The 22,881-nt window shown below is 33.1% G+C and overlaps 2 protein-coding genes across 2 annotated transcripts; both read right to left on the reverse strand.

Annotated features, from left to right (window-relative positions):
* Window positions 1–628: 628 nt before the first annotated feature.
* On the reverse strand, window positions 629–17,562 carry LOC137627286 (uncharacterized). The gene is made up of 5 exons (XM_068358367.1): window positions 17,526–17,562; window positions 16,340–16,399; window positions 12,300–12,544; window positions 2,077–2,207; window positions 629–1,146 (listed from the first exon to the last, which is right to left on the reverse strand). The coding sequence occupies exons 1-5, from the start codon at window positions 17,560–17,562 to the stop codon at window positions 984–986; spliced, it is 636 nt and encodes a 211-aa protein (XP_068214468.1). The 3' UTR covers window positions 629–983.
* Window positions 17,563–19,033: 1,471 nt separating this feature from the next.
* Window positions 19,034–22,544, reverse strand: LOC137627439 (uncharacterized). Its single transcript, XM_068358525.1, has 2 exons — window positions 22,370–22,544; window positions 19,034–19,535 (listed from the first exon to the last, which is right to left on the reverse strand). The coding sequence occupies exons 1-2, from the start codon at window positions 22,379–22,381 to the stop codon at window positions 19,167–19,169; spliced, it is 381 nt and encodes a 126-aa protein (XP_068214626.1). The 5' UTR covers window positions 22,382–22,544; the 3' UTR covers window positions 19,034–19,166.
* Between the last annotated feature and the right edge of the window lie 337 nt (window positions 22,545–22,881).

Genomic DNA, 22,881 nt, shown 5'->3' on the forward strand with positions numbered 1-22,881 from the left:
AAGGCAAAGAGCATTGCCCCTCGACTCAGTTTCTCTCATTTCCCATTAAGTGATGATAAACATTTTTTACGAAGAAGTGATTACTCACGTCTGGTATTCCTTTTCTCTTTTTCTAATTCAGCTATGAACCATGACGTTCCACTAACATGCTTTGGCTAGCGGAGCTAATAAGGATGTCTAAAGAGTAGCCCCCCATGGCGTTCCTTTCCTCGTTGTTTTCAATAATCGACTTGACTTTTACTGGGTTTTGAAGTAAATGCGCCATTACTTGCGCATAGGGGCAACTGAGAGAGAGAGAGAGAGAGAGAGAGAGAGAGAGAGAGAGAGAGATGTGGTGTGGGAAAAAAATAAGAGAAATAAATAAAAGTCAAAATTTGAGACCGAGAAATGAGGACTTATGCAAATTATGACAGATATTGTTATAATACATTTATGAATATTATTATGAACAAGAATTTTCAAATATTATTAGGAATGGAAGTAGATCTGTGCTGTAGTGACCCATAAGTGGAAAACTTACTGGCTCTTCTTAAAAGTATAGAAATAACAGTTGTTATCTCAAAATTATTAGTACATTAAATAATAGGCCATAATAAGTTATGTATACGATGATAATTAAAGAAGTAAATATTCTATCTTTTTTATTCATAAGCAATGAAGAAAATAAAGAGTAACTAAAACATTCCTTATAACATTAGATATACCATTTCTGAAGAAACATGCTTTTTTATTACTCGTAATGTTTTTTCCTTTCTCTACATTCTCTTTACCTTTTACTAATTAATGTATTTTTCCCTCTTTTTTCCTTTCATACTACTCATTTTATTGAATGAATAAAACTAAATTCAATTTAGCTAAAACATTCTCTATTTCATCATATTTAAAGTTTCATTAAAATAGAAACTATTCCCATCATATATTGTTTCTGATCTTTCACCACTTTCGCCATTACGTCTTCTCTTCTCTTAATTCTCTTTTGCTTCTTATGCTTCTCCTCCTTCATCTTCTCCGCTGAAGGACCCTTGATTCCCGTCGGCTGCTACTCCGTCAGCGTCCACAGGAATTGCATTGGACTCCACCACGCGGTACCCATTTTCGTCAGCGATGTATTTCACATAAAATTCGCTTCCCTCCGGAGAAGTCCAGCTGAGAGAAGGAACAAACAGTTGGCAATAATAATAATAATAATAATAATAATAATAATAATAATAATAATAATAATAATCGCTTCCCTAAGGAGAAGTCCTGCTAAGAGAAAGAAGAAACAGTGAACAATGGTAATCAATAAAATTAAGTTTTAGAAAAGGAATAATAATAATAATAATAATAATAATAATAATAATAATAATAATAATAATAATAATAATAATAATAATTTCACTATTTATGCAATAATGGTGCAAATGGATTCTTTTTAATTAGTTATACTCGACAACCTTCTGGTTCTAGGTAGGCCTTTCTACGAAAAGGCTCTTCGCCATAGCAGCGACCTATAGCAGTCAACTAACCACCGTGTACGCAATTCAATACCTAAGTAAACAGAGATTCAATGGTTTATTCAGGAAGCTGCCAAAAATCTAATCGCCAATTACTTTGCAACCCTACTGCAAAATCCACTTTAGAATCTCGATTAATGTTAATGAGGAGTTTAATAGTCCTATGCTCCTTTCATCCTAGCTGATACCTGAAGCAGTCAACTAACCACCAAAAGAAACGTGCTTCAAATCTTAGTTAATGGGTAAATTTAACTTTGAGGAAGTATCCACAATTTTACCCTTGCTCCATTACCGCCTATATCTGCGCCCTACATGCGGTGCTCTGTAGACATTTTGAGATGATCTTTGAACCGTTCCAGCATAACCAGCTGCACCAGCATTTTAGCCTAATACTTTACCTCCAATCCATATATTTGTCTTACACCTTGTTCAATATCCGTGAATTTTGCTTTACATAGCAACTGTGGAGATTTCCACAAGTTACACATTGGCTCTGAATGTGACCCCCCACCCTCCTACAGACGAGTGTTAGCCATAAGACCCAACTTTATAGATCCAGATCTTATATCCATGAGCTTACCTGTAAGACCCCTGCACCGCTTCTCCGCCTTGTCCTTCTTGCTGGTGTTGATGTTCGTCTCCCTCGAAGTCCATGATGCTTCCGGGATTGGCTGACACCAAGACACCAAAGCACAGGAAGAGGGCGGTGACCTGCGTTGTATAACATTGGTCTGAATATCGTTTTGCAGTTTTTATAAGATAAAGATCAGTTTGCAATAATCAAGCAACAGAAACAACAGATGTGGTATCAGTAATAACAGTAATAGTATAAGTAACAAAAAAATATATTAGTAATAGTAGTATTTTTATCACCCTCGTTATTGTTGTAGGAAAATAAAGAATTATAACAATGAACTTGACAATTTCACCTGTTAACTCTCTTTGTAATTTTTCAACTGAACTGTGTATTGTTTGACACTTTAGTATTGGGTACTCACATCCTGTGACAAACATAATACCCAATAACTAGTCAAATGTAAACATATTTAAGCTTAAAAGTTCAATAGCTGTTCAATACAATAGGTGCATTAATCATAAATGATTGAAATTGGGATAAATTAACATGAATGAGTCGAAGCAATTGTTGTCTTGAAGAATTATGATGTGGCATGTTTGAAAATAAGAATGAGTGAAAAATAGTGCGTCAAGTAACAGGTGATCGATCACATTAATAGTTTTAGGTAGAGAATACCGGAGTTTCATGTTGACATACCTTTACAGTAGAAAAATACTTTGAAAACATATGACGATAAGGTTAATGTGCAATTTATACCATATCATCTATGACAATAGATAAATGAAGGGAATGCATCGTGAATTACTTAGTTTTAGTATTTTGTTTATAAAATAAAAAAAATAATGGACTGTCCTTACTAGAATCAAGTAACAAATTATAAAAAATCGAAGGAAAATTCAGTTATTCACTACGAATTCAATCGGGTTTTGATAAATGCACAATTAACAAAACGCGCTCGAAGTATATTCTGATTTTCAATATATTTGCTCAATGAATAAATATCACTCTGTAATCTACAAAATTATTTTCTGACATTCTTATAAAGAATTAATAAAACTGAATTTTCATATCCTATTAGAGAATAGGAAATATTCTCTAAACATACATCACTGAAAATTAGATCGTTAGTAAGGCCTAAGAATGAAAGAAAGTGTTTATTTGAAATCAATAATATAGATTTATGTGCGCGTCGATGAACTTTACTCTTGGAATTCAATTACCAAATTTGAGAATTAACTAGTTTGAACATTCACCATAAAGTTCATATTGATTTATTGATTTAAAGAATTGATGGCCAGTTAAGATGCATTAACAATGTATTTATAATGAAGCATTGTAAAGCATTTGTTGGTTAGGAAATGTTCTCATACTATTTTGATAAGAATCACAATTAGTGATTAGTATTCAGAAAAAAATCTACTTTTCAATTTAGTGCCGTTTGATTAACCTATTAAAAATCCTGCTATGAAAATTGTACTGATGTATTTAGACAAAGATGCATTGATGAAGATAATCTTTATCAATTGAAAAACACAAACCTTATCACAAAATTTACATTTACTGATTAATATGGAGAAAAATCTATTCTAAAAGTAATTCTTATCAATTATTATACGGAAATGCTCACTCAGAGGTTAGTGCTATTTGAATAATGTTTTTCTAAATTTATTGTAACAATCATACACATTAATCAATAAACAGAAACACTTGCCGTGTACTATAACATTTCATGAAAATAATCAAAACATTCTTATTGAGTTGTTAATATACCGAAACACCTATTCTGAAATTTGCGTTGGTTAAATAGTACAATGAAAAGCATAGATTGAATTCTGAACTAATTTGCTAATACACAAAAATGCTATTGTTCAGTCAACTGCTGAAATACTTACTCGGAAATTCATGTTAATTAGTCAATATACCACCAATTGAGAAGTGAGATGAGGAGGATTGTTGTGTAGCTGCTACAATGCTTAGCTCCCTGCAGACACAAGTATATATACTATGAAATGGTCACGCCCACTTGGGTCACCCTTGTGTCACGGAATTGGGATTTAATGGGCAAAAAGTATAAGGTGACTTTTTTGTAGATTAATGGTTGAAAAGGTGAGGGTGATTTGATAAAGCCACTTATAACTAAGACGTCCGCTTATCTTTTTTATATTGAGGGTTACCATATAATTAATATACATCTATTAAATCAATCAATTCTGTTATCCCACTGATTATCAAATCCTGTGCTATGATATATTTCGAAGTGATTAAGATATTAAAAATTTCTACATCTCATTGAATATCCCAAATCATTTCATTCTTCCCTTTATAAATGAATATATATATATATATATATATATATATATATAATATATATATATATATATATATATATATATCTATATATATCTATATATATTTATATATACATATATATATATGTGTATATATATATATATATATATATATATATATATATGTATATATATATATATATATATATATATATATATATATATATATATATATATATACAGTATATATGTGTATATATACATATATATAAGTGTGTATATATATATATATATATATATATATATATATATATATATACATAGAAGAAAGACAGAGATGATGAAAACGGAGTATGCAATGAAAGATGAAATATCATTGGAACGAGAAAGGATTAATGAGGTAGAATCATTTAAGTATTTAGGAACTATGATCTCCAATACAGGATCTTTAGAATTAAATTGTTGTGAAAAATTGAAAAAAGGAAATCAGACAATGGGTAGGTCAAGTAAAATTTGGAAATCAAATCGCCTGAAATTACATGTAAAAAATAAGACTAGATATCACTTTAGTGAGATCGGTGTTATTATATGGACATGAGTCATCGTATGACAATGAAACTATCTCCAATAGACTTGATAAATTTGAGAATAAAGCCCTCAGAAAGATATTGGAAGTTTAATGGTAAGACAGGATTAGAAATGAAACTATAAGAGTGATTACTCGATTGCCATATGTGGATGAGATCATGATGAAGGGTAGATGGAGATGGTTTGGGCATGCTCTTTGCACTCACCAAACGTTCAACTGGGCTACATCAAGGCACTAGAAGAGTTGGAAGACCCAGGCCTACCTGGCTGAGGACTATGAAGCGTGAAGTAGGCGATCATGAATGAAGAAGTATTGAATTAAAAGCACAAGATAGAGATGACTGGCGAAATTTAACAGCGGCCCTTTGCGTTGGAGGATAGGATTCATCGATGTTTCTCTTCTATTATATTTTACTCGTGGACGTTGGCAGCATTTTTTTCATACAGGATTGAAGCTTACCAAATAATAATAATAATAATAATATTGTTGAGATGTGAAAGTAATCGTGCTGATAAAGATTATGATGATAATGTTAGTATTAATGATTAATGATAATTAGAATAATAATGAAAATAGAAATAATGATATGTATTCATGAATTTTAAAATGCCATTTTAGAATATTCACAGAATTGTTGTCATTCCATTTGTTACTGATTAAATGTACATAGATTTACAAATGTCAATTTTCGGAATTTCCCGGATTTACTTACCTGTTTCATAGTAATTATGAACATATTTTTGTTGATGCACGATCAATAAATCTAAACAGATATTGGTGGTTTTTTATGACAATCTTTACCTGTGGATATATTGAGGTCTATTTCTGGTGGAATTGTCTATCACACGTTTAAATTACATTTACAAACAAGTTAGCAGAAAAAAAAACTGTTTTTCATTCAAAAATTTCAGAACGTCACGGAATTCTATTAGAGAGAGAGAGAGAGAGAGAGAGAGAGAGAGAGAGAGAGAGAGAGAGAGAGAGAGAGAGAGAGAGAGATTCAACAAAAGGTTTAAGAACGTTTTTCAGCTACCTTACCTGAATCAAGGCCTACAAATACCTTTGACAAGGCAAATGAACATTAAATATCATACGCACAAAAGGTCTGAAGCACTCAGTAAGACTGTCCTTGCCAAGAGATACTCGTATATTCAAATGTCGTGAATATCACTCATATATTTAAAAATTGTGTTGGACAACCTAATTCTTTTGATACAAAAATCAATATCTACAAGGTCGAATTCAACAATAAGATTTATTTTTAGGCTTCTCGACAAACAAAAGGCTGTGTATATCTGGCACTAACCTCTTCAGAAGGGACAAGGAGTATTATATATTCATGTACACACAGACACATACACAAACACATACACATATATATAAATAGTATGTGTGTGAGAGAGAGAGAGAGAGAGAGAGAGAGAGAGAGAGAGAGAGAGAGAGAGAGAGAGAGAGAGAGAGAGAGAGAGAGATTTTTTTTATTTCAATATGCATTCATTTGTTAAAACTATCTTTACTTTGCGTTAATGCTAGAGGTCTTCACTTGATCCACTAATCAATTTGACATAATCCTACTTTTCTAACCAAGAGCTCCTTCTAGAATATGATCGGTTTAACGTAAAACAACACAACTTCCACCGAGAAAAACAGAGGAGATAATACACCAGAGCAGATATAAAGAAAAACATGAAATATATAATGAATGGGAATAAATAAATGAAAGATACACATATACTATGAAATACCGACTGGATTTCTAATACTAAGGAAAGCTCAAGTTTAGTATTACTTTGACTCTAAACTGAGGACTTCATAAATCTTTCTGTATTCGTCCGTGGCACTGGATTTAACAACATTACCCTATAGGGCCTATACCATTAGCCTTAAATAAACATTAAATATTGTTTTCATTCATTAATTGTTATCTAAATTCTCATTAATCATAAAGATAATTTCCTACCAGCTTACTGATGCTCGTTTACCTTTTCATTAGTCCTGTTTGCCAATTAGCATGAACTCTCTATTTTACTAGAACTCTCTCTTCAAAATATTCCAACCGCAGGGAGGTGAGCTGCCATAGTAACCAACCATTACCAAGTTCCAAAAGTTCTTTCATAAAAAAACTATAAATGCGAGGTCATGTGTAATTTCAGTTTAAAAACAGGGATTTCCAAATATTAAATTACGGAAATAGTGAAAGTTAGATAACAATTATAGAATCTTGTTAATCAAAAGACAACATCAAGACGAGTTCACTTACTCCATCAGATTCTAACTTATCTAAATTGTCTATATATGTGGTTATTGTGACTTTTGGATTGTTGAAAACATGATCCTGTTTTCTTGTCAACGGACTATTCGATTATGAGCACAGTGCTCGCTTGAAACGTTAAATGTCGGTAATGAAATGTTTAGGAATGCCATGATCTATCATCGTTCTACACACACACACATATATATATACTGTATATATATATATATATATATATATATATATATATATATATATATATATATATATATATATATATATATATATATATATATATATGTGTGATTTCGAGTAGGTCGTTACTCATATTTATTCAGATACATCTAGATACATACTTGTACTGTATAACTTTATAACTCACTCTCTCTTTCTCTCTCTCTCTCTCTCTCTCTCTCTCTCTCTCTCTCTCTCTCTCTCTCTCTCTCTCTCTCTCTTCTCAGAATGAGGTTACTATGAGCTTTTCTACTATACAATTTGTTTTCTCTCTCTCATTGAAGCGTAATGAATAGACTGTTTGTGGCATTGAACTTTTAAGAAATGTCCGTTCCGCCTAACAAAAAAAAGAATAAGAAAAAAAAAATAAGAGTGCGCTTTAGCAACAACAACAACAAAAATAAAGAAAAAAGTAGGACGCTATAGCTTAAGTTCAAAGCCATAAAAATGCAAAAAAATCATAGTCTGAATTTACGCTTGTTGCCAAAAGTTAATGGCAAAGCCGTATATTTTGTATATTAATCAGTGGAATGCAATAATGAAGGTCACTGCGCAGGCTAAAGAGCATGTTCTATTTACTTTGTTTATTAGATTACTGACGTATGCACGTGTCATTTCTTACTGATTTTCAAATAAGCTAGTTTCGGTTAGCATTTCATAAACTGATATTAGTCTCTTTTTTTCATTTAATATGTGGAAGATCTATTCTAATGTTGTTACTATTTTCAAAATGTTTTATTCTAATTGTTCAGTACGTTTTTTGTAGTTTATTTATTTTCTATTTCCTTTCCTCACTGGGCTATTTTCCCTTGTTGGAGCCCTTTGGCTTATAGCGTCCTGTTTTTCTAACTAGGTTGTGGCTTAGATAATAATAATAATAATAATAATAATAATAATAATAATAATAATGATAAATATGCCTCGTGGCTAACGTCCGACACTCACGATTCGTGTGTCGGAAGTTCGAACCCTGCTTGCAGTTCAAAAAGGTCTTTGATAGTGTTCATATCCTGTTGAGTTATCAGCAACCATTGCCTGGCCCTTTCTAGTCCTAGCTTGCCTCTGCTGGTCATGAGGATATTTCAACAAGTATTATTAAATATGCATTTTTACTATTTAGATGAATATAATTCTTGTTTTGGTTTCGTAATGGATTTTGTATTATTCTTTTTATACATTAATATCTCGCATTGTTCATCAATTTCTCCCAAAAATATCTTTTTGCGTTTTTATATGATGCACTCATTTCTTATTTCTGGAAATGCATTAAACGTAAACAACCACATCTCAAGAAATCCCCATTACATGATATGCTTTTCTGTCATAGGTTTTTTTCTGGTCTCAATCACAATGCTTGACATTTTTATGCATCAAGTCAGTAATTTAAAGAAAACTCTTTCACAGAACATAACGGCTATATGTTAAAACAAACAGTACAGAAAATAGAATAGAGACACAAAATACAGATGCAAATAGTATTCAATGTAATATAAAGACTAATAAATAAAAATGAAAAAGAAAGAAATAAAACCACAACGCCTCTGAGTAATTTCATAAACCTTGAATATTTCAGAATAGCCTATTCCAGTCTAGGTCATCTGTAATGCAATCATAAGTTCACTAAGTAACATAAGGTCATGTGAAAGCTGAAATTCATGGTACTAGCCATAGATCTATCATGACTATCAGTGACACCTGTTACGGCTAATTACCGGTAAAGTACGGAGTGACCTTAATGAACGCAAATAGATAATTGGGCTGATTCTAAACCATTAAAAGCTTTGGCTCACTTTATCGAAATGTATTGGAAGGTCGATGATTACGTCGAAAAAAATATAAAAAGGAAAAACAAAAGATTTAAAAAGTCGGTTATTTGATACTCGATATCTCTGTATCAGTAAGTCGAGGATATTATAATTTTGACCTTATGAGAAACCAAAAACAGACAATTTGATGCTTATGTGGAAAATGTAGATGAACGAAGATTAAATTAAACGGCAATTACCAAAGGTTGAGGAAAACAAAAATAAAATTTGTAAGTAAATGGAAATTTATTTATAAACAAATAAATACATATATAATTAGTGACGATTATAAAGAGATGCCGTTACTTACATGATTAGATAGAAAGGAAACAGACATAAAAATAACGGAAAGAAGTAATATATCGTTTCTTGAGAGTTGAAATCCACTGAATTCGGGGTTAAAACCGTGACTCTAGAAGACTGAAATTGCATCTAAAAAGATGACATTATCGAGTTATCGATTCTGAAATGGTCTTATTAATTTAACGATTGTATATAGGTCGCATGTTTAGGCTGAAGGCATTGCGAGAAAATGTGAAGATAAGGTCAATGACACTTTTGTTAATATGTAAGAATTATGTGAAATTGGAGACTTTTGTTACCATTTGCTTGATTTATGTAAAATACGCTATATCATAAATGTATATCGAGTTAGAGTATTTTCTATATATGTTCAAGGAAAGAACACATTTCCCACGGTCAAGAAATGACAGAAAAGAATCATTATGAAATCGGTGACACTTTCATCAACATTTGCTCGATATATGTAGACAGAAGAGTCAATTGATCGCTTTTGTGCAGCATCGCTGTTTTCGTACACGTAATCAAGTTACTTATCGAATTGTGTAAATTAATTTGAAAAAAAAAAATAAATAAATAAAACATTAAATTGGTGACACTTGTCAACATTTGCTCGGCATGTTTACCTTCGTTTCTAGAGGCCTAACGGGAAATATAAATTTCTCATATACAGAGATAATTATAAAACCACTGTAGACTTAGAGTCAAGTCCTTGGTTGCAAATATGCTTGTAAAACTTTGTAGGATTAGATAGAATTTTGCATACCTAGAATCACCTGACATTTTGCATGATAAAATTATAGGATTATATATTGAAGATTTTATGGACAAACGCATATGAACTACCCTAAATTGTCCTTCACAAATTTATTATGAGTATTTAAGTTTAAAAAAAAAAAAATATTGACGCAGGATGAAATCGTGCCGGAAAAAATAATTATTTAACTTATTTTTCTTTTTATTGTGAAAATATAAGAAAAATTTTTTGGGCTTCTTTATTATAAGAAATTGAATTTTAACTTACATATAATTCTAGGTATCAAGAATGAAATTTTTTTTTTAGTAAATACATTTTTTTGAAAATTAAGTTCCATTACTGAGAAAATGGGGTCTCTTCGTTACTCCGATGTTTAACAATAATATCGTCGTTAGTCTTCCTTTAAGAGATATTTCCTTTTGCTCTAATGTTTTATCCAATTTTCTCTTGTGAGGCAAACTCATGATATCAGCATTTACAGGTCTTACTTTATCTTTTTTGTTTTACGGAATATTGATGATTTTATTGGCAATCTCTTGTTTAATAGGTTTTTAAAATCATTTTCGTTGTAAATAAATACTGCAAGAAATTATTTGCTAAAGCAATAGTTTTATTTTGAATAAAAATATCAGATACAAGTAAATAATGTATATTTTATGTAACTTAACATATTCAATAGAGACAAATGCGTGGGAAATATTATTTGCTACCCTTTTTGTTATAATGTGAAATATATAGAAATAGAAGAAAATTTTATATCTCAAGCCAATGTTGAAAGAAAGTTTTCCCTTTGACCGCAAAATGTTTCAAACAACCTTCCCTGATTGCCTCTTGACCCGGTAATGGGAGGGGCTTGAAGGCCCCCATTCACGACCCCCCCCCCTCACCAACAATGCCAGTGTGACCTAGGAATTGGTATATAAAAGCAAAGTGCCCCAGTTGTCTTCATCGAGTCACACCAGTGCTTTCAGACCTTAAAGCCTCAGAATTCCTAGCACTGAAGAACGATATTGAAACTTTAGATTAGACGGTGATAGGAAACAAGACTTTTCAAACTAAGAATACGGATATAAGGAAATTGTTGAGAATTGTATTCGAATACTTCGTAGAGTGGCCCGAAAGATTTTTCACAATATGGAGTTTAAGGTAAGATTCTTAGTCTAAAGTGATTTGTTCTTGTAGACTAGTTTTCCGAAGCATCTCTTATCCAAAATTGCCTAAAATATAATTGCAGATATATAAGAATCTCAACAGAGGTAAGTATAGTTTATGATTATTCATATAGCATACAAAAATTCGTGTATCAAAAGGTAATGTAGCAATATTCAAATATGAAGTAACAAGTTAAAATTGAAGTTATTTGCTTAAACAAAACAAACGGATTTTTCTCTTATTTTGCTGAGCGTATTTTTGTTCTTTTTGTATTGGTGCGCACAACCGAAGTGATAACTTTATAAAGAATAATTTTATTAAGACTAGAATATTAATCTTAAGGTTTTGATGATAATGGCCGTATTCATCGCCACAACAAGCGCTCGTCCAGGCACTGTGTTCGACATAGAAGGAGAGGATCACGCCCATAAGCAAGAAGGAGAAACAGGGAATAAGGTAGAAGGATCCTACAGGTAAAGAAGTGTGTCTGTTTATTTGATGGGTTTGATATGAGTATTCCTTATAAGAGTATGCCACTTACAGAGTGTGATGAGTACTAATGAAAATTGTAATATCATGGCAATATAGACGATAAAAGGGAGTGTTAAAACGACAATAATAATAATAATAATAATAATAATAATAATAATAATAATAATAATACCATCAGCAACAACGATAATAAAACCCATAAAATAACAACAACAACAACAATAATGATAATGATAATGATAATGATAATGATAATGAGATTAACACATTATCATTAGTTCAATAGAAATAAGTTTCCCGGATGATGATGAAGATGATGATAATAATGATAATGATAATGATAATGATAATTACTTACAGCTGGACATCTCCGGAAGGCACAGAATACTACGTCAAGTACATCGCTGACGAACTTGGCTACCGAATCGTTGAGTCTAACGCGGTTCCTATCAGCTCGGGGGGCGTGGCCGCTGACGGGAATCAAGGATCCTTCAGCGGGGAGGAGAATGTACAAGGAGGCGAAGGAGAGGCTAAGGAATAAAGGATCCTTCGGTTGAGGTGTTAGGTTGAGAATAGCATTCCGGAAAATTATGTAGATTGTGGCTGTTACTAATTATTAATCATCAGTATTTATTGAGATACATTAATGTATAGTATATTATTAATGGCAAATGCAATGAATAAATAGTTCATCATTCATGATTTTATAATTTTTCCTATTAAAGATGGCAATAAAAATGGTCGATACTGAATTGTAATATGCAATACATATACTGTATGCTGTATATATATATATACATACATACATATATATATATATATATATATATATATATATATATATATATGTATATATATATATATATATATATATATATATATATATATATATGTATATATGTATGTATATATATATATATATATATATATATATATATATATATATATATATATACATACATATATATATATATATATATATATATATATATATATCTATATATATATACATATATATAATTTATATATATATATATATATATATATATATATATATATATATATATATATATATATATATATATGCTGTATGCACGTGTGTGTGCGTGTGTATCGTAGGCTATATTATGCTTAGATTGGCAAATCAAATAATAAAAACTTGTTTCTATCATTGCGCTTATAAAATATCCATTGAAATAATAATTTCCAGCAAGCTCCTAATAGCAAGGCTATACTTATTTACAACTAATATATGTCATGTGGATTTTAGTGGTCATTAATTTCTAAATAGCCCTATGGTTTCATCTCACGTAATAATCATAGTTATTTGAAGGTTTATGCATTAATCCTAAAAAAAGTAACGTCTCTCATGACACTCTTAATATTTCTTCTACACAAAAACGTTTGATTTAACAATAGCTACTATTCTGCGTCTCAATATGAATACTGTAAAATTATTACTTTTCTTATCCTATAACCGGAAAGATGGAAGAAAGTACTGTTGTCGTCTAAGTATTATAATTAGTTATCAAAATAAAAAGAGAAGAAGAACAGGAGCTTAAAACGTTGAGGTTTAAGAGGTTACAAATGGCTTCATAATGATGGTTGGTGAAAAATAATTTAAGTAGAGAAATCTAGATAATGAAAGCAGTCATGGGAGTCCGAAGCTTCCCAGTAGAAGCCACATATTGTTAATACAACAAAAAGTGATAAATATATACTAATAATAATAATAATAATGCTAATTATAATGATAATAATGATGATATGTTGATAATGGTAATGACATTAATATTGTTACTATAGGTAAGCATGCTTGGTAAGACCTGATGCTTAGATTTCCCTGTTATAGTTATCTTATGAAATAAAAGAATCATATTACATAAAGCATGACTGATCAATCCCTGGAAAAAAGCCAGTCGTTTATTAACCAGGTATCAAAGGAAAACGTATATAGTAAGGTTTGGAAAGTCATGGAAATATGCAAGAGATAATTGCCATACTAATGCTATAGTTTTATAATTTGTCAGATGCTACGAGAGAGAGAGAGAGAGAGAGAGAGAGAGAGAGAGAGAGAGAGAGAGAGAGAGAGAGAGAGAGAGAGAGAGAGAGAGAGCTTGTTATGTTAGGATGCTCAACAGCTTTAGATAAGCTTTTCAGTAATGAAAAAAAATATCTACAAATTCTTTAATTGACAATTTATAATCATCATATCCATCTATAATAAGAACTACGTTGATCAATGAATTATTTTGGGTTACAATTGCCAGCATCTCTATTTGTCAGTGCAAATTGAACAAATAAATACCCTTACACTATAAATGAATTTATTTTGAATACTAAAGTTCTAGTTTGAATCCACCAAACCGTAGTACAGTTGTAAACAAATTATATTTCAATTATTTATAAACAGACATCAAAAGAGTTTTCCTGGTCTTAGAGCATCAAAGTTCAGTCAGTAATTCCAGGCCAAGTTACGAGACCGTTTTCTTTGTTTACAGCATTCTGAAGGTCAATATCCTTGAATGATAATAAATGTTCTTCCAAGTCTAATGAATTATTTCGAAATATCGACCAACAACTACATAAGTATATTAAAGCTATAGAAAATCGAAAAAAAGATTAGTTTATAACAGAATTATCCGAGATAAATGGATATTTTGTAAACAGCATCCCATTTTCTATAACACAGATGTATTCGTAAAAAAAAACTGGATGAAAAAGATGTTCACCTTGCACGACTTTGTTAAGATCATCCTCCACACAAGGGAGAGAGAGAGAGAGAGAGAGAGAGAGAGAGAGAGAGAGAGAGAGAGAGAGAGAGAGAGAGAGAGAAGAGAGATAATGCATTTGAGTGTGATTGATATACAGGCTACGTGACATACCTCTTTATGTACCGTAAACTGGAGCACGTTACTTTTGAAACCTTGAACTTTGGAATCGTAAGAAAATAATTTGCATGAGTTGGTCGACAGCATGTAAGTTTAAACGAAAGAATTTACTAAACATTGGACCAAACAATCTTCCACAAGCCGCTAGAGCTACACCCTCAAAGCGTTCGCCGGACAGAAGAGCATTCTTGGGCATACTTGGCAGAAGCTACAACAGCTCCACCTTTTCCTTGTCCTAATCATCTTGGATTCTGGAGACAGTTGCAGCTTAAGGCCACTCTGAATCCTTTAATTTGCTAGATCACCTGTGACGTCATACATATATGAAAATTATTTGTGCATCTGTTTGCTGCATGTTTATAGAGCCAATAATACTCAGACATGCGCAAATTATATTTATATCCGATGATGCGCATGTTAAACGTTCTTATATCAATGACGAAATCAATGCATACGATAACTGAAGAGATAAATTCAAGTGTCAGATCTAATTAAAACTTAAAGTGGTTTTGTTCTATCAGGTAATGTTCACAATAATGGCGAAAATACCTTCATGTCCAGTTAATTCAATTTTTGGTCTTTGACATTACTGGTCTTAATAGGTTATCAAGAATTGCTATTAGTTTGTTTTTATTTTCGTGTAATTTAAAAGGCCAGTTTTTTTCATTGCTGCTTTGTTTTTGTTTATTATGGTATATGTTTGTTTATTATAGTATATGCTTCCTGAATGCATAGGAGAGAGAGAGAGAGAGAGAGAGAGAGAGAGAGAGAGAGAGAGAGAGATGAATATTTTAATATTTCTCCTAACCAAGGCCTCATTCATCCCCCTAATTTTCTTTTTGACCTTTAACGCCTGACTTGAATATGTCGGCCTATCTATCCTTCGTCCTGAGTGTTAAAAATCAATATTACTATCACCTTCAACATACACCACTTTAAATCCCCGGATTTTAATTACAACACCAGACAAGCTAGCTACTATACTGACCACTGGCACCTCCAAAATTCAATCGGAAGAAATCATGTAACTCAATAAAGATTACACAACTTACCGAAATGTTTCCCCTTCTACAAGCAAGCTCTGGAATTCTGTTACTGCTTCTGCATTTTCTGATTCTTTTAACCTTCTCTCTTTAGGAGTGGTTATATGTCGTATCCATTGGGGTCAAATAACTTATTTCTATAATTTTTCTGTTTGTCTTGTTTTATTTTGGGGATTTGGTGTGACGGACTATTGGAAATGTCCCTGCCTGGCTTTCCGCCGGACTCGGCTTCTAGACCCGCTCCTAGCTTGGATGGAGAGGGGACTTGGGCGCTGATCATATGTAGAAAGGATTGACCCAAACATGTTTAATGCCCGAATTTCAGGTATGGACGTAGATACTGATAATTTTATCATTAATGTAAATGATTTTGCTTCTAGTGTATCGAACGTATTATACCAGTGTTCTGAAATGTGACAGAGTAGGGCGGGAACGTCTAGAGAGGATAGTGGAGAAGCACAGACCGACCGCTGGGACTGTCTCCTTCGGAACCGTGATGACTCGAGAGTCTGGCAGGCTGTAGACTGGAAGGGGAAATTTCAGGTAGAAAATAAAACTGATGGGGGTCCCACAGATGAGGAATTCAAAGAATATTTTGAAAATGTATTTTATACTGAAGAAAACAGTCTAGTTGATGAAAATATAGTCATTTGTAAATGTCCTTATCTTAGACGATCAAATAACAGTCGGAGAACTCCAATCCCAGATTAATAGAATTAGACCTGATAAGGCATGTGTTCCAGATGGGGTCTCCCCTGGTGTTCTTAGGTTGCTTTCAATAGAATGGTTGTTAACACTCGCTACTTTGATTAACGCCCTTTTCCTGCCTGCATCTTGTCCTAGTTTGTAGTCTTTGGTCAAGCTCTTTACGATTTTTAAGAAAGGCAACAGACAGGAACCCAAGAATTATAGAGGCATCACAGTTAATAACTGTTTAGCAAAGTTGTATGCTATGATTCTTTGTTCACGACTTGAAACATGGTTTAAGCCTTACAAGGAACAGGCTGGGGCACAGAGGGGAAGGGGTTGCATGGAACATATTGTAGCTTTGCAATTGCTGATGGACATGGCTAGGAAGAAAAAGGATAAACTCTTTGCCCTATTTGTTGATTTTAAGCAGGCTTATGATCTAGTACCTAGAGGAATGTTATTTAAGGTTTTAGGACGTTTAGGTTGTGGAGCTGTTATGTTGGCAGCCTTGATAGCTATTTATAGAGTAACAAACAGCGTGATTGGTACTGCAATCATAACGACTACTGTGGGAGTTCGTCAGGGAAGCTCTACATCGTACCTTCTTTTCATTTTGTACATTAATGATTTCATTAAGCTTATCAAGAATAATTGCAATCCTGATGGTTTTTCATCATGGCTCCATTTATTAGTGTTGAAGGATGATACAGTTCTCCTTGCAACTACCATAGAAGCTATCATCCTTAAAATAACATTATTTTCTTTTAACTTCTATTTAAAATAACAAAATACAATATTTACATTGAAGCAATATTGTCACACTTATGGGATGAAAATTAATGCAGGGAAAACTAAGTTTTTTGTTAATAGTGGAACAGCACAAGACGATAGGCCAATTGAGATCGATAGCCTTACAGTGGAATCCTGCTCACAATATGTATATTTGGGATCAGTTTTTACTGTAGATGGCTCTGTGACTTCGTCTGTTGCGGCACATGCTCGATCCAGGATGCCACATATCATTGAATTTGTTTCGTTTTTTAATAAAAATAACGATATCCCATTTATTGTTAAAAAAAAGTTTTTGATGCGGCTTTGATGTCAGCTATCCTGTATGGGTGTGAGTCATGGTTGAATGCAGACTTGAAGCCGGTAGTTAAGCTATATAACTGGGGATTAAAACTATTGCTTGGCGTTAGAAAGACAACATGTAATGTGTTATGTTATATTGAATTGGGGTATCCGCCATTGCGGGATCTTGTTCGTAGCAAACAGAGAAAGTTTTTTGGTAGGATGTGGAGAGAGAGGACTTCGATGGAGGATGACCCTTTGATATTTTCAATTAAGACCGCATTAGGAGCCAGGTATAACACCAAGACTTACATAGAAGGACTGATTAATGATAGTAGAGATGATGTAGAAGTTGCAATGGAGACACTCAGGCGTAATATCATTAATTCTGACTCCTCGAGAAAAGTAACATATAGAGAAGTCAATCCAGATCTCTTAGTTCATGACATCTATTCTGTTAGGCATAATGTTTCTGAGTTAGATAGAGTCTCATTTACTAGGTTCAGGATTGCATCTCACTCGCTGGCGGTGGAAGTAGGTAGGTGGAGTAGGAGGGGGAGAGGCTGTCTGCCCTTTGGAGGAGCGACTGTGTACCTGTGGAGCTATTCAGACAGTACACGTAACACAAATATGCCCAAGGACACAAAATATCAGAGATACTTATAATTTTTATGACATGAGGGATATATTTTCAGATCAGCGAACCCTGGCAGAGCAATGTAAGATTATTAGATTAATCCTCGACGAATATTTGTGTATATTACTGAATTAAGGAAAAAACAACTTTTTGGAGTATGATTTTGTACATAAATGCCAAATTTGGTTGTTATGTTTTTATAACTACTAGAATTTGTTTTATTACCGGTACATGTTCACAAAATAATATCTTGTATACGTTAAAATCCTGTTATTCTACCTTTGTGTATATAATGTATTGTATTGCCAAGTGTAGTATTTTGCATTTATTTGGACCAGAAGTAAATAATTATTGTAAATATGAGCTGTATATGTTGTGGTCAATAAAATATCTATCTATCTATCTATCTATCTATCTATAAGTGGCCAATCTCTGAGGCATTGCCCTACTAGTAACTAGGGTATTGTCTCTGTACCTTGCCTCTGCCATTCATGCTTGTCCTGTCAAGATGCCAGTTAACTCCTAATCAATCAATCAATCATGGTCGTCCTATAAACCTAGCTAGAAAAGTTCATCGGATTGCTCCTCTCGTCGACTTTCCCTTTAGTTTAATATCGTGAAGTAATCAAAAAGCGATCTTTCATATCGTTACCGAACATTTTTTGCTCGTCACAATGATGTCAGAGAGTGACATTTTACGTAATAAGCATAGAGGCAAGGTATTTGGCACATTCATAGGTTTTTACGGAATCATAGACTATTTCATAAACTAAACCAATTTTTTTTGGTATTTTATTGGTAACATGTAGGTACAGAAGGGATACTATTAACACACCTATCTAATATCACCAAGATCCTCATCATCGTCTGCCTATCATCATCATTATCACCTACTATTTATCATCATCATCATCATCTTCCTCGGAATGACTATCGTCATCATCTGTCCTGAAGATCATCCTTGGGACCGTGGAGAACGCGTCGTATTCGGGAAGGTCGGCGAAACCATGGCTGAAGGTTGCCGAGAAGGCTTCAATGTCACTGACTTCCCCGCGGGTAACGGCCCCAGCTGGGCTATCGACCGCATGTCCTGTACCTAAGGGACTACCGAAGATGAAGTAGTCAGAGGATCCTGTTTGGGGTGGTCGTATGTGATACTCCTGAGGGCGGGCGGCTTCGACTTGGAAAACTGGAAGCTGGATTCCGAAAGACTTTCTGTCGGCGACTGTGAGGGATACACCCAGAGCCAATAGGATAGCCATCTGAAGTAAAACAATGGATATTGTATTAATAAATGAAATCCTTAAAACAAAAGCAATAGTAAATCAACAAGAAAATAAGAATATACCGATAATTTGATAAATGATAAAGGCTGACTCGTGTATCCAAAGGTCAACCAAACGTCTTTTTTTTCTTTATTATTATTCCCTTTAACACCATACCATGACAACTTTGGGCAGGAACCCGGGCTTCCATAATACCTGCTTAATCCAATAGCTATACGTAACTTAAAACGAAGATAAAAGTGTATTTACGTCATAATGAGCAATAGTCCAGCAACCTTATTAAACGTTAAATTTTCATGCAACCCCTAGGGTTTAGGAAGATTAACTAGCCCTATGCCCTTCTCATGACTGGGAGCGATCCAACTAGCCGAGTATCCACTGTTCAACTACCCGAGAAGTTACCTTCTCTGAGGGTAAAAGGCTCGGTAATAGCGCCCCAGGATCACGTTGGCTACGTTCTAAGAAAGGTCTAAATATTTAGACCTTGTTTTTAAGTATGATCCCGTCCTGATAATGGACACCCTACCCCTTAGTAAAGCCCGTTGTGGATGGATGGCAGCGCGGGCAATGGTCAAAAAATTATATAGGGGTGGGGAGTATCGAGACGGCCTTGGGACTATCCCATCCCATAAACTTGAGTGTCATCTGGAGGCTAATGGCCTTGAGTCTAAGAGACCCCGGCCGGAGGTGCTGTCCGGTCAATCTGTGTGTGTGTGTGTGTGTGTCATCTACTACATTCAAAGTTTCAAAGAACCTATGGTAACACGTGTACACACACAGAAACACGCACTGTATACTTTAAGTGGTGAAATGCTTTGCGAATTGCCATGATCAGCAAATCTGTACGAGTCAGAGTCAGCCATACTATGTTGGTTTGCTGTGAGCGATCAGACGAAAATCTCCCACTATCACCAGTCCGATCTGGCCAGAATGGTAATGAAAACCAGGGTTAAAAGAATTCTTTTAACCCTGATGAAATTGGCCAAACCTTAGACATTAATATGGCTGAGGGCTGTGTCCTGCAGCGGACTAGATACGATTGTATTTGGTGTTGCTGTTTTTGTTGTTGTATGTATGTATGTATGTATGTATATATATATATATATATATATATATATATATATATATATATATATATATATATATATATATGTATATATATACTGTATATATAAGTTTACAAATATAATTATGTATATACACTGCTTATATATACGTACATATATATATATATATATATATATATATATATATATATGAATATATATATATATATATATATATATATATATATATACATATACATATATTTATATATATGTATATACATATATATATATATATATATATATATATATATATATATATATATATATATATATATATATAGATATGTGTGTGTGTGTGAGCATACATACATACATAGTATGTATGTATGAATACTAAATGATGAAAGCCCCATAAATGCATGTTTCTCCATAGCTATGCATAATAATGTAGGAGCATACATTCTGTAAATATCAACCCACTCATCATAATCCCTTTTGGCTGCTATACATTATTAAGGTTATATTTTTAACTCGAGTAATTGGTCTTCAAAACTGAGCGAATAACAATTCATTCATATTTGCGACTCATGGTTTACAATACAACGCAGTTCTTGGTCTTAGAAGATGAACAAAAAACTGTTGTGTGAAGTAAAGAAGCAGAGATAAAGGATCATTCAGGAGTACAAAAAACTAGTTTCTGCTTGTAACAGTACTCGCCCACTGAAGCCATCACAAAAGACTTTTTGAATAAAGGAGATTATTATTATTATTATTATTATTATTATTATTATTATTATTATTATTATTATTATTATTATTATTATTATTATTATTATTATTATTTCCGTCTTGTTTAATGGAAACAATGCGTCAGGTCTCTTCCCTCTCATAGCATTGTCTAATGGTCTGCTCTTGTAATGCAATGTTGAAGATGATGGAGAGTTAACAGGTGAAAAGCGATAGAAAAAACAATTTGTAAGTAAAATACAAAGAGAAGAAAGTTTCGTTGTAATATATCCACGAAAGTAACATTTGTAGATATTAATTCACAGGATAAAGGTATGAAAACGTCCTATACATTTCCGTAATTTATCGATATATAATTTTACGATTATTTCAATATTCCGAAAATGCTAGGAATTGTGTGTGTATGTGTGTATTTTTGTGCGTATGTGCGTGTGTGTGTGTGCTTGTGCCTGCTGGAAGGGGCTTTGTATTATTTTCAGACCTAATTGTAATTCAATTTAGAATTCCTTCATAGATTTGTTTATACTCATAAACCGTACACCATTCGAATAATAGTACTTATAGACAGATTTATTAGCTAAGTGTAATAAATTTGTTCTATTAATCATTTCTCCACATACCAAAAATAATGTCGCTCACAAAGGTCACTAATCCTCATAGAGGAGTAACTGTGTATGCAGTTATCAGCTTTAACGCACAAATATTGTTCTGTTTAGATAAAGATATTGAGCGAGAGAGAGAGAGAGAGATATAATGAAGCAGACGACAAACGTACATACCTACGGACGGAAATTATATTTATAATGGAATGATAATTGTGTGCATGATGATAGTATTACGGATAGTATTTGACTTCTGTTTGTCATGTTTTAAGAGTTGAATTAATTCCGTATAAATTTCAGAGAGAGAGAGAGAGAGAGAGAGAGAGAGAGAGAGAGAGAGAGAGAGAAACCACCACATTACCAAACTACTTAAATTCAATCTAAGAATGTGAAATGCATGAGATAACATTACCTGAACTCTCATCTCGCCGGCTGCAAGGAAGTTATCCAAAACTGAAAGACTGAAACTATCTGCTGCAAGATGTGTAAGAAGGCTGCAGTGGATGGAGATCCAAGAGCGACAGAGTCGAAGCGCCAACTATTAGCGAAAATTCGCAACGTCTGAGCGAAGTATAACGGATAGACTGGGGGTGCCCTGCGGTGGGTATCTCTTTATATTTGGGACAAGGGACGAGGACCTTGCACTCAATGTTGCGGAGGTTAGCAAGAACGCGTTCATTTCCCCGTAAGGACAAAAGTATGTAAGACGTGGGGAGGGGAAAACAGTAAGGTTCTCTGTAAAAAAAAAAGAAAAAAAAACATTATATTATATAATGAAAAGTCATTGTTTATTTTCGACGTTTAACTTGTAGATTGCAAAAAAATATATCGACCAGTGTGTATGTAAGCCATGACGTAAAGCAGTAAGTGTTTGTGCAAAAAAAAGATTATGAAACGTTAGGATAAACAATCTATTCTCCTTGT

The sequence above is a fragment of the Palaemon carinicauda genome, chromosome 35 (genome assembly GCF_036898095.1).
Source record: "Palaemon carinicauda isolate YSFRI2023 chromosome 35, ASM3689809v2, whole genome shotgun sequence".
In the NCBI taxonomy this organism is placed as follows: domain Eukaryota; kingdom Metazoa; phylum Arthropoda; class Malacostraca; order Decapoda; family Palaemonidae; genus Palaemon; species Palaemon carinicauda.

Coding starts and splice junctions, on each gene's coding strand:
- LOC137627286 (XM_068358367.1), bottom strand. CDS start 17,562: ATGTGCCGCAACAGACGAAGTCACAGAGCCATCTACA. Junction 16,400..17,525: donor AAGTCACAGAGCCATCTACA/GTAAAAACTGAT, acceptor TTCCCCTTCCAG/TCTACAGCCTGCCAGACTCT. Junction 2,208..12,299: donor CCTTCCGGAGATGTCCAGCT/GTAAGTAATTAT, acceptor TATACAACGCAG/GTCACCGCCCTCTTCCTGTG.